At 50.2% G+C, this 12,942-nt stretch overlaps 3 protein-coding genes across 3 annotated transcripts; 2 read left to right on the forward strand and 1 right to left on the reverse strand.

The window, feature by feature from the left end:
- Positions 1-234: 234 nt before the first annotated feature.
- Positions 235-3,186, reverse strand: LOC117892627. The gene is made up of 7 exons (XM_034798979.1): positions 3,096-3,186; positions 2,645-3,034; positions 2,327-2,592; positions 1,930-2,266; positions 1,243-1,868; positions 629-1,181; positions 235-574 (listed from the first exon to the last, which is right to left on the reverse strand). The coding sequence occupies exons 1-7, from the start codon at positions 3,184-3,186 to the stop codon at positions 297-299; spliced, it is 2,541 nt and encodes an 846-aa protein (XP_034654870.1). The 3' UTR covers positions 235-296.
- Positions 3,187-5,940: 2,754 nt separating this feature from the next.
- LOC117891016 lies at positions 5,941-6,795 on the forward strand. Its single transcript, XM_034796174.1, has one exon. The coding sequence runs from the start codon at positions 6,000-6,002 to the stop codon at positions 6,771-6,773; it is 774 nt and encodes a 257-aa protein (XP_034652065.1). The 5' UTR covers positions 5,941-5,999; the 3' UTR covers positions 6,774-6,795.
- Positions 6,796-6,807: 12 nt separating this feature from the next.
- LOC117891017 lies at positions 6,808-7,749 on the forward strand. The gene has a single exon (XM_034796176.1). The coding sequence runs from the start codon at positions 6,954-6,956 to the stop codon at positions 7,662-7,664; it is 711 nt and encodes a 236-aa protein (XP_034652067.1). The 5' UTR covers positions 6,808-6,953; the 3' UTR covers positions 7,665-7,749.
- Positions 7,750-12,942: the final 5,193 nt, after the last annotated feature.

Raw genomic sequence — 12,942 nt, forward strand, 5'->3', positions numbered from 1 at the left:
AGGTGGCAGATGCCTGGGGAGATAGATATAAACCCGAGACAAATAATTCTCTTTACCAGTGCGTTTTTTACTCTCTATTTTGCAAATTTTTGATCTAGTCTTTCGGGTAATTATGCCAGTTATAACCTGGCTATAAGGCCTCGAGCTGAAAGCCTTCGATAATTCTGTGGCTTTACCTGCAAGTGCAGAAGATCTTCCTTTACAACTTTAAAGAATTATTTCAAACTCAACGAAAATAAGTGAGTAGCTTACAAGTTTTGCCAGCCAAAAAGCGAAGAGCTTTACAAAGTCAAATGCTATGACGGAGCGGAGTGTCTTGGCGATTGTTTCCGTCTGTGCAGCCTCACCATGGTGGGCAGAAGGAGTTTCAGGCTGCCGGACAGCATGATGCAGAGCCCGGCCAAGGCGAAGGCAGCCGTGTAGCCGTGAGTGGCCTGCACCAGAATGCCACCCAGCGTGGTGCCAATGAAAACGCCCATGCCCATGGCCAGCGCGGTAATCCCAAAGGCATTGGTCAGCTTTGAGAGTCCCAGGTATCGCACATAGATGAGCGCACGCAGCGTGGCGTACACAGCTGAGAATCACAGAGATGAGAGATAAGTTCGTGGAAAGAGATGGCAGCGCTCACCTGGTGCCACGCCATAGCATAGGCCGTAGAGTACCTGGAACCAGACAATGTCGGAGCCAAAGAAGGCGCTGATGAACACAAAGAAGCCGCCAAAGAACATGCCACCGCCACAGATGTAGGTCGTGCAGCCGCCCAGCTTGTAGGCCGCAAAGCCGCAGCTGATGCGCATGGCAAAGTTCATGAGGCCGATGGCAGGCCCAATCAGGTTGGCATATTCGCTGGGAATATCCGTGCGGGCCTTTGAGTACACGAACGGTATGTTGAAGCCCATCGGGTAGAAGAACGCGGAGGCCACCAGCACCCGGAACTCGAAGGATTCCAGCAGGTGATAGTCGAAGAGCCTGTTGAGGGCCTTCACAATCTTGTTGTGCAGCCAGTGGCGCTTCTTCAGTGGCCGTCTCCTGGGCATGCGGATGCGACTGACTGATTTCCCGTAACGTTCATCAAGTGGCAGCGGACTGCCCTGGGACTCCAACGAGGGGCCGTTCGACTTCTTCTTGTCATCGCTGGTGTAGCCCTGAATGTGGGCTATGCCGTAGGTGGTTTTCTGTGCCTACGGATGGAACTCAATTATGTCTCAAGCAGAAACGCAGATGAGTGGTGCCTCCACTCACATGCTGTGCGGATCCCAGCAGCTGCATCTCCTTGCCCTCCACCTGCTCCGTGCTGTGGGGCTTGTCGTAGCTGACGGGGCCCGTGTAGAAGAGATCCTCGCGCAGAATCGGATCCGTGCGGATCACCAGATTGCGATCATCATCAAGTCTGCGCTCCTCGTCCTCCTCCTGCTCTGGCTTACTAGTGCAGCAGGGTGAGATGCGTCGAAAGAAGGCCGCTCGCTTCGGGTGCGGCTCGTATGTCTCCAGGATGGTCTGGGAGCCTATTTTCGAGGTGGAGTCGCGCATAAAATTGTGCACATAGAAGTTGCCATAGTACTCGTCCGAACTGGAGTCCATCAGGCCGGCCGGTCTGTTCAGCACGCCCACCTGTGTGGGCGCCACCTCCACGTAGGCGCAGGCAATCAGGAAAATGCACAAGAGCAGGAGGACGTGCACCCGCAGGACATTCCGCCAGCCGATCAGCGGCACCAGCCAGCTGTTGAGGAACGAGAAGACCACAATCCCGGCACCGGCACCCGAGCACGAGAAGCCGCTGGCCAGTGCCCGATACCGCTCAAAGTAGTAGCCGATGATGAGCTGCGAGCTCACCCAGATCATGCTCAGTGCCGGACCACCTGCGGGAACTGCGGTGTTTATAGTTGCTGCTCGCAATGGGTGGATGGACTATGAGGAGGGGCGACCTACCAATGATGCTGTAGAACACAATCATCATGCCCAGGTTCGGACTGAAGCTGGCCGTGAGTATGGACAGGGAAGAGATTGCCACACCGAGCAGGGCCACCGGCCGAAAGCCGTAACTGTTGATGAGGGCGCTCGAGAAGGCGCCGCCCATGAAGTAGCAGCCAATCTGTATGCTGGCCACAAACACAATCCGCGAGTTGTCCGCCCCAAAGTCCTGGGCCATGAAGGGCAGCAAGATGCCAATCGAGAAGACAATGCCATCGACAATCAGCTGGGCCAGGAAGCTGAGGACGAGCACGATCCAGCCGTAGCCACCATCGGGCGGGATGACCATATAGATCTAGGATGGTGGTGGTGAGGGGTTGGATATGCAGGCGGCAGTCTCCATTCACTCACTTACAAACACATAGCCAGAGTCCAGGTTGCCGGCTGATAGGCCCAGTCCTTGGCCCCGCTTCAGTTTGGTGCCGCTGCTGGTGCTCGAATCGCTCAGGTCGGTGTACTGCGCCATCATCAAGTGGTCGATCGACTGGGGAGCATCCGAGTCCATTGCCTCCTCGAAGACTCGTGAAACCAACGAACGGCGTTGCTCTTGCTGCGGGCTGTTCATGTTGAGAACCTCGAACGACTCGTCCGAGTCCTCCAACGGCAGCACCTTGTCGGCTCCTGCAAAAGCCCAACCTTAGACAGCGGAAAAACCCCTTCCACGGCGACTTACTCTTCTTGTAGAACTTCTCCGTCTTGGTGATGAGTATCTCGTGATCCTCAAGGTCGTACAGCGCAGAACCATCACTGGAAAAGGGACTGCTGGATTCCTCATCGATGTCGCTCTCGTTTACGGCCGTGTCGCTGAACGTCACGCGATCCTTGACCTGGACAGACGGCGGATGCCTTCTGGCAGATGGATTACTGTGAGCTCGGCCCGGATCGGTGCCCACTGCCGTGTCCACCAGTCGAGGCGGCTTTCGCTTTTCCGCCTGCAGCAGGATGTACACTGGCTCCACGTAGGGTAGCTCTGATATGGGTTCGATGGCAGACGGAGCCTTCCCTTCAGTATCCCCAGGCGAGGCGCTTCGGGGGCATCTGCTTGGGGCACACACATCCTCCGCTTAGTTGTCTCGCTCTTGGAGTCGGCATCCCTCCGCTTGTGCCGTGGATCGCTCTCTGACTGATGATGGGTAAAGTCCAAGGATGCTTTAGCCTTTGTCGGACTCCGATTTCGCTTTCTCGTTGGCGTTGGATCTGCGGGAGCTTCGACATCCACCGTGGCAGCTGTCGGATCAGGCACGCTGTGGCTTGACTCTGGGATATCTTCCTCCTCCTGCTCTCCATTTGGCTCCACGCTGCCTGCGGTAAACGTTCTTCGCCCGCTCCTACTTGTGCCCGGCTGCTCCTCATCCCGTGTTGGCGTTGGGCTGCCGGATTTCAACAGGAAACGGATGGCAAGTTATTTCGACGGGTTCGTTCTCCTGGACGGACACACTCACCTACCTCGTTGATGCTTCCTACTCATTTTTCGAGTCTGGCACAGCGTTTCCCTGACATTTTTCACAAATCGCTCCCTGACTGACTGTCTACGTATCCCTGTAACGCCGTGTATTCCCTGTCTACCCGTACGAAATCCCAGTCCTAATGTCATTGCCTGAGCGCGAACTTTACGCAGAACGGGAAAGTCGTCTACGTGTCCGACTGCGATATGAGAAATTCCCGCCAGCTGGGGGATACGAGTATATTCGCATATCGACGCCACGGCTCCGTTGGTTGTCCTGTCGGCAAGCATTAGCTCCACTCGCTTACCAACTGCTGTCCTGGCTGCCACACGCACGTGACAGACAGTTTTCCCCTTTGCCCACCCTCCCACATTCACACTACTGGCAGTTGGTTTTACTGCTCTGCCCGTTCTGTTACTTGTACGCCCATCTCTTTACTATTCCCTGTACGAGTTCCAAATTCTCAACTACCAAATACCAGCTAGCAGCTCCCAGAGATCCTGCTCCCCGCGGTTCCTCGCTTCCAGTTGGCTGTTTATTTTGGACCAAAACAAAATTGCATCAGTGCAATTTCATTGATTGCAAGTAAATGAAATCATTCCGTAGTTGTCGTCGTCGTCGTCGTCGCACTGCCAACTTTCAGTGCAGGACACAAAACCCCTGGCAGTGCATTTGTGCTTTAAGGGCAGCAACCACTTTACGTATTTTCGGGCACGCTTTGCTCTGCTCCAAAGTGAGTGTTCCTTGTTGCTCCTGCCAGTTACTCAATCTGCAAAAGGCAACTGAAAAGGCAGTACAGTCCCCACTGCAGCTATTTGTGTGCCGAACAATCGATGCAGATATCTTAAGAGAGAATAGTTTAAAAGATGGGCATCATGGGCGAAATTTTATGGGAAGAAAAGACTTCCACAGTAGCCCCCTAGGAAGTTGCACACTAAATTGAATGCAAAGGAAAATGGGTAGTAAAGGGTTGTAAATTTAATGAATCGCGCCAAACCCCATTCACGGCTCCCCTCAATCGTTTTGACTGACCGAAACTACAACCAGTGGCTGCTCGAAAAAGTACAAGTTCAAAGTTTGCAATGAATAACAAACAAAGAGAACTAATTAATTAGCGTACAACTGACCGTAAGTCCCCCTCCAGTTGCAGCTTGTGCCCACTTTTGCGGCGGCCACTTGAGCAGTGGGCTGCAGGCGTGCAGCGGCAGTTTCGCGCCCCATGGCACTCTCTTTTCACAACAACTCTATGCGGAAATTGTTTTTTCAAAAGGTTCGCTCGTACGTGCCTTCTTTTTATGACCATCGCGCTTTGTTTTCGCTGCCCCCAATTTTTTCGTTTTTATACCCAGTACGCGAAAAGCAAATGGGGTATATTGAACAGATGGGAACGTTTCCTAAAAAGTATGTATAGTCTTGATCAGCCTCAATTGACAAGTCGACATAGCCAGGTCCGTCTGTCCGTCCGTCCGTCTGTCCGTCCGTCCGTCCGTCCGTCTGTCCGTTTTGTTTGTCGGCCAATTCTCAGAGACTATAAAAGCTAGAGCCACCGAATTATGCCTCCAGACTGATCTGATGTCGCAATGATAAAATTGTGTTAAAAAATTACCCCGCACCCACATGGGGCAAAAATCTTTGACATCGACAATTTGGAGCAATTAAATTAAAGTAATTTTGAAAACTAAAATCGCAGTTCCATAGAGAATGGCGTTGTGACGCGTTCCAGCGCATCTCACGTTCCTCCTCGTTTTGGTTGAGCTTGCGATTGGATTTGAAACGGTGGCAGGGCAGAGGCTGTGCTTGGGCCTGGGTTTGGGCCTGGGGTTGGGATTGCGGATTGGGCATTGGTAGAAAGCCTTGAAATCGAAACGGCCAAAAGATTGCGCTGCCAAATTGTTAACAGCCATTGACCCAATTTTATGGCCGAGTGCCGGCTCATGCATGTACGGCCAGTGCACACTAGCGCGGCATCCAATAAAAATATCAGCGTAAAAGCGAAAACGGCCCTGAGAGCTTCGGAGGTTGTTTGGGATAACCCCCCTTTGTTTTTGCTCCATTCCGTTCTGGACTGTCGTTTTGTCGCTGCGCTCTGTTTGCATTAAACAAGCACCCAGCCGGGGAGGGGTCGGCCTGTGCATGCAGGCTGAAGGCTTGTGATGTCTATTTTTTCTTTATTACGAGTATTGTTTTTCAAAGTACCCGCCGGATTGGAGGGTAGGGCAGCGAAGCATTCAGCAACAAACGAACAAGATTCAACAAGGAAAATACATTTGGGTCGAGCGCACCCTCAGTGGAAGGGGCGGATTGAGGGGACAATTGTCAAGGCTATTGCGCGACATCTTACCAAATTACAAATGCGAACAAGAGAAAGCAAAACAAATTATTGTTAAAGAGTAATTGTAGCCTTGCAGCCCATCGCTCCTCTAGCAAATTCCATTTATGTTCCATTTCAAGCTCCATTTGCCACACCATCAATCAGGTTCACTCTGAAAAATCTGTAATTACAAACAGCTCTAATTTGTATCTGTAACTCCAGTAGTTTCGGCCTGCAGTGTAAAAATTTTCGTTTACAGTCCTCTCCACGTCATGCTCAGCAACACAGTTCCCATTCGTGGTAAAATGCTCTGTGCAATGCGTTTGCTTCTCGGCACCAAGCACTGGACACAGATCATGCCCAAGGCTGGGTGGAGCAGCAACAGCCGCGACGATTGGGAGCCGAGTACGAGTTGCAAGTATCGTGCAGTCAGTAAGCCAGTGTGTCGTCCTGTTGCCATAGTTAGGCCCAAGTACTTTCAGCGGCCAATGAACTGCAAGACGGATGAGCAGCTGGCCGTGGAGCCTCGCAGCTCGCTGGGTTTCTACATGCGATGCGATCCACCGCACAGACCTCGGGCCAAGTGTCTGCCCTCGTGCGGGGAGCGCCTGGACGCAACCATGTACCGGCCGAGTCGTAGCCTGCACCGCGACTATCAGCAGCACTGGGACGAGTGCGCCTACAGGAAGCCGAGACGAAAATTCCGCATCGTTCCAGCGGAAATATCGAGGCGGACTCCAAAGAAGAAGTGCGACGACCCGCCCAAGAAGGTGTGCAAAGCCCATGTGCGCCTTGAGTGCAAAAAGCTTTCGGATTACACAAACCGAAAGTGTCCGCGTGTGAGGATGTGTCACTGTGCGCCTGTAGCGCTAAACACCAGCTGCCGACGTGGCCCAAAGCCAGGCAAATGCCAGCGCCGCCTGACCCTCTATCCCAGCTTCTCCGAGTGCTTCCACAAGCCGAATGCAGCGAAGCCCTGTGAGTGCCGCTGCCTGGCCTCCACACTCTGCGAGATGATGAACTACTCCTGGAAGAAGCGAGTCTAAATCAGCATTTGGAGCGCTTCTAGTAGGCCTTGACAAACAGCTCCTAATCACCCAACGACAGGCGGGACTCACTCGGCTCACTCAGATGTTGTCGTTTGGGTTGTGAACATCTCAAAATTATCGTCTTCCTTTCTTCCGTTGTCGGCTGCTTCTGGATACCGTTTGAAATTGCTGTTTGTGATGAGTCTTCTGCAAAGCCTTTGGGGCCGACTGCTGGCCATGTCCAAGCCCAACCAGACGGTGTCTGTGCTGTGCAGGACGCTCACCACCGAGCAGAAGCTGAAAATGCGGTGGATGCGACTGAAGCAGAGGAAAGCATTTGCTATGCCCTGCTACATGTCCTTGCGGCGCACAGAGTACAAATGCCCGGCAAAGGATCCTGCACCCGTGTGCGACGGCGATCCCTGCGACGAGGAGCCGCTGCCCCGAGACCTCACCGACTACAGGCCGAGCGACAAGGCCAAGCGAAAGTATCAGCGCAACTGGTCGGAACGCTACCCCGAGCAGCAGCCTTTCGTGCCGATGAAGAGGATCTTTCCGCTGCGAGCGAGACGATCCCGTGGCACAATGAACCGACCCCAGACGGCGTGCCAGCCGGAACTGCCCGAAAGCGGCCGTGTCAAGCCAGATCAGTTGATGGACGTACAGAGGATCGGTGCCATGCCCTGCTGCAAGATGTCTGCGCCACACTGCAGACCGGTGCGGAATCCTCCTACGTGCCATCTCTACTTGAAGCCCTCCTGCTGCCACAAGCGAGCCACCAAGTATCCGAGCTTCTCGGAGTGCCGCAAGCAAAGGCTCCTCGAGCCGCTGCCGGTCCGTGAGTGCGCCATGAAAGTCTCGATCTGCGACATGTGGGCCTACTGGCGGAGCAAACGCAGGGGCTGGTGAACCCGAACCACTGGCCTGGATAGCAAACAAAGGAGGCGTTTTTCTGGTATCATTTTGAATAAAACCCTTTGGCATGTCATCCATGGATGGTGTTTAACTGTGTGGGATGGAATACTATTGTCCATATTCCCGCTTAGAATTTTATTTGCTTGGCAAATAAAACGTTTAGGTAAACGTTTGCTCTGCTGAGACTTCCGTTAACTTCCATCTTAATTGCATTTTATTGTGATTTGTGTGAATGAAGACAGTTTTACTCAGCTTTTGCCACACTTTAGTTTTGCTTTAAATGTTTTATTTCAAAAGGCAACTGCTGGAAAGAGCAAACTGCTGATGCCGCTGGTTTGCTGGTTAATTCCTGGTCGTCAGCGAAATCCTCTGAATGCCGTATCCCTGTGCACTCCTCTATGCTGTACCTTCGCCACATCTGCATTCTTTTTCGCCTGCAGCTCTTCAGCTGGAGTGCTCTGCTCTGCTCTGCTGTGCAATTCCTAAAAGGGATTTGCATGCCGCTGAGATGTTTATCGTAAATTGTTGCCGTCGTCGTCGTCTTTTCTTTGCCCTGCCCTTCCCTTCCCCAACCCGGCAGCCCTGTCGTCTGGCGGCGTACAAATGTCAACGGCACAAAGCTCTGACGTTTACATTGAAAGTCACTTTGGGTGCCAGACAGAGACGGGGACAGACGACACAAACAAAGGCAGATGACAGTGCAGAAGCAGGATGGGAGTCAGGGGCGGAGTCAAAGAGGAAAGACGGCAAAGAGCGTTGGGCTAATGAAAAGCGCCAACAAAATGCAATGCATTTTTATTGTTATTTAAATGCAAATGTGTACCCTGCCCCCCCCCCCTCCCCCTGCTCCCTCAAGGAAGTGTTTAATTGTTGAGCCTGGCATTGAAATGGAACCGAAAAGACATGCAAGAGTCGCACCTACACACGTATAGCGGGGGAATTTGGCAAACATTTGGCCCCTCTATTGCTGTCCTTGTTGTCGTTTTGTTGTTGTTGTTTGGTGAAGAGTATGCCCTGGAGTGACATTTCGCACAAATGAAATGTATGGCTGAAAAGTTGTCTATTTTTGTGCCCAAACAAATAATTTTATTAGAAAAGTTCTTCCCATCCTTTTTTTGTATTTTTTGTATTTTGTGTATTTGTATGTGCTAGCCCCATGAATGGCTTGTTTGTGTCGGCCTGTGGCTTTTGCTGAGTAATAGATACCAATGTGTGTGGGTGTTTGGGTGTGTTTGGGTGTGGGTGTTTGGGTTGCTGCTGGGGCATGTGTTGTGTGGGAATGTTAAGTGAGATATATGTCACCATGAATTGTACTGAAAGGACTCTGCGCTTGCTGCAGGGCTGTCGAATGGTGTTTACTCTATGTAGAAATGTGGCTAAAAAATAAACGAAACAATAAACCATTAAAAAACTATCACCAACGGGACAGTATCCAAATTTTTGATGTGCTTTCATAGGTGCAAAAGAGAGCAATCGCTGAAATGAAACTCCCTTGGGATAGTATTCAAGCCAATGCCTTGAGCTTTCTTCCTTAGCTCTGCCTTGCTGCATCATACTTAACCCCAAAGTCGCATAGACTTTGCTCATCCCTTCCACATCCCCAGCCGTATCCAAGCTCCTACTCGTACATATGCTTGGTATGTATATTATGATAAGGTTTTACGACAGTGTAGCCCAGTTGCTCGTAGGATTAAAAGCTTTTTGCCGTCAGGTTACGAGGAAGAATTGGTGGATATGCGGCAGGAGTGGGCGGTCGGTCCGGCTAGGCCCTAAGGCAGGGCAGCAGCAAACAGCAAACAAACAAAATTTAGTTATGAACCAACAAAGTTGCCAAGCCTTTTTGCTTTACAGCTTGGCCAATTAGTTGGACGACAAGGACGATGATGCTGCTGCCGGTCCTGCTACTCCCAGTCTTAATTGCACGTGCACTTTTAATGCAGGCTCTGCGCAACCGCTGGGAGAGGGGCAGAGCATGCATGTACTTGCATACGTGGCAGCAACAGCAGCAGCAGCACCCACACATAACCATAAATGTAAAACGCCACGGGTACTCCCCACCCGCACCCTTCGCTTCTTTTTCCCTTACAGTTTATACACTTTGTTGGCTCCATGTCCGGCTCTAATGCCTTGTGTGTAGTTCTTTGCCGGATTGTTAATATTATTTTATAATTTCTTTTTATTACTGTTATGGCTGCTGCTGCTGCTGCCCCCTGCCACTGCTCGTTTGGCCTGGAGTGCCGTAAAGTGCCGTAAACATCTTGCCCCGTACGGATCACGAACCGTGTACGGACTTAGGGCCACCATTTGGCTAGCCAAAGTGTGGCCATTAAATGTTAACCAGGCAATGCCAACAAAACGCTCTATGCTCGGGGAGGGTCCAACAGCGCAGCGGGGATTTTAACTGTCTGAAATGGAGCCATTTAACCCGTAGAACTAAGGAAATACTCGCACCTGGCAATTAAGTAGCCAAATCTTGGTGGAGTTCGTTTGAGGTGAAAGCTAATAATGGGATTGGGATCTCTAATTATAATTGACCTCGTTAACCTGCACCATGGGACTGACTGCGATGGCTTGTATGTATATTAGTTTTTTCTCCTAAATATAAACTAAGAAAAAAACAATAAGGAAAGAAGGAGTCACCTTCCACTCCCAATAGGCCGACTGTGTTCTGCCCGTTTTCTCCAGCAGAACAACAGTAAATAAAAGCTGCTGCCTGGCTGTTCTTTTATCTGCTCCTACTCCCATCAATGGAGTGCCGCCAGCCTGCCACCGCTGACATTTATTGGAGACGCGATTCTATTGACATAATTCGAACAGGCAACAACGTGCCACGCAATTCAAATGCCTCAAAATGCAAATTGCCTCACAGAGTGGCTGGCTACTGGAGTAGAGAGGGGGAGGTAGGGTGGCGTAGGGCTTTTTGAAGACAAATCAATTTGACGAAATACCAAACGTAGCAGCAGACTGAAGCACACAAAGAGAGAGACGCAACTGACAGTGTGGGTGGGGCAAACACACACCCACACACACACCCATTTTCGGGCATTGTGCGAATGACAATGGGAGAAGATAAAAAAGACAGGCACAAGCCGCGGATGAGCATGGGATGAAAAACCATTGTCTCAGCTTCAAGGGAGCCAATGGGGCAATGGACCACCAGGAGGGGGGAGGCGACTCACTCTGAGTGGCGTTTCTGTGGCAAAGAGTTTAAACAGCTGTTGTCTGCTCAACGTCTAACTGTCAAAGCCCGGCTGAGATACGGAGACTGCGGCCTCATGACTTTGGCTTATCGCCAGGGTAGCACTGGACAGCACTTGGCGGCAGTCGGTTTAATTATGGCATTTAATTCCGAGTCCATTGTTTGGGAATGCTCTGCCGGAGTACAAAAACATGCAACAGTTTTGTTCTCTACCAGGCGGAAATACATTTGTACTCTTCCGGTCTCGACTGCATATCCAGGAAGTTGTACAACGAACACACACGCACACACATGTCCGCCTTACATGTATTCCTTGGCAATCCATGGAGAGAGATAAATAGAGAGCGGCGGGTCCTGATAATGAAGCCATCATTGGAGGCCGGAGCCCCGCTTTAAAATGCCATTTATGAAACATGTGCCAGCATTTATGCATATTAAATTAGCTAAGCTTAGCCAGCAAATAAACAGGCCAAAGGCGCACCGAACCCTTTTTTATGGCCTGCGTCATATTCACAAACACACACACACAAACAACACTCACACACATTCCGCTTAATATTCAGAGGTTCAGCTGGAGATGCCAGGGAGGAAAATGGAAATGGCGGGTAAGTGGAAAGAGAGCAACAGAGAACCCTCTATAATAGTTGTTTGGGGCAACTTAAAAACGCATGTTGAAAGTTTTCAAGTGTGAATTGCTCTTCATTTTTGCCACCGAACGACCCCAACGCTGGCGAAGGCATTTGCCGCCTTTCGTTGCCTACATTTCTGCGCCAATGTATGCGAATGTATGTGTCTGTGGGTGTGTATGTGGGAGTGTAAATGTGTGCAAGGATGTGCGCGTGTGTGTGTGGGCATGGATGTGAGTCGCAGTTGTAACAAAAAGCAACATAAAATAAAATGGCAACGGCAGAAATGTTTTACAAAAATTTATTTGAGCATAATTTGTAAATGCTCAACGAAAAAAACATCTGAAAAAGGAAAGGAAAATGTAAAGATGGAAAAAGAGATGTAACCGACGCCCTCGCAAATGGGCGTGGTCCATGTGCTTGGCGCTGAGGGCGTGGAGCTGACAGACAAAGAAAACTGAAACTGCTCTGTGGATGTGGAAATGAACATATTTCCAGAGCGAGCAGCTCCATTTGAATGGCCAGAGATATGGCAGCGGGGGGGTGGCAGAATTAATGCGAATTCCCAGGGAATGGCCCTGTGAATGTTGCGAATTTATGAAATATTTTTTTAATATCCGACCCATAGTCCAAGCCGTTTACACAACGATAATGTGGATAGAAATGAAGGCGGAAACGTTTGAAAATCTCTTAGATTGGGCGATAATGAATAAATTAAGCAGCACGGAAGGCCCATTAAAATAAAGTTATCTTTAAAAGTACTACATAATACATTCCTTAAACCATTCATTCAACAACATTTGAACACACTTCTGAGAGAATCCGAATTACCCGTCAAACACTGTGCCAAAACGATCAAAAGTAATTACTGATAGCTCTTCCAGCCATGGACTTTGGTTTCAGGCCACATCCTTAATTAATCGGTGACAGATTGCAGACAGCCTTTTTTAGCAGCCTGCTTCAGCATGCGGTATGTGTGTGGCATGTGGCAGTCAATTAAGATGCAAATTGTTTTGGTTTTTTTTGCATAAAATCAAATTTCGTTTGCTGGCAAACAAGCAACGATACGAGTATTCGTATCAGTTTGCCACTTGTCACACTCATTTCGTGTGCGTTTGTTGCTGTTGCTGCTGCTGCTTCTGTTCTTGCAACATGATGCGGGGTGAGGGGGAGGGAAGAAGAACAACACCGACATCGGGCAATGCTTAAATGTCGTTCAAGTTTGCGAGTTAAGTGCACTCCATATGCAATCGACACATGTGTGCAGCCGAACTCGTTAACACTTGAAAAGTTTCATGGGCCTTGGGGCAAGTCGGGGCCAGTTCTCTGCTCCCGACAAAGACGTGCCCAAAAGACACATAGTCTCTGTATGTGTGTGTTTGTGTGTGTAAGTAATGTAAGACTGCTGGAAAAACCACTTAAGCTGAATATAATATGGAATACTTGT

Source organism: Drosophila subobscura, chromosome E (genome assembly GCF_008121235.1).
Source record: "Drosophila subobscura isolate 14011-0131.10 chromosome E, UCBerk_Dsub_1.0, whole genome shotgun sequence".
NCBI classification, from domain to species: domain Eukaryota; kingdom Metazoa; phylum Arthropoda; class Insecta; order Diptera; family Drosophilidae; genus Drosophila; species Drosophila subobscura.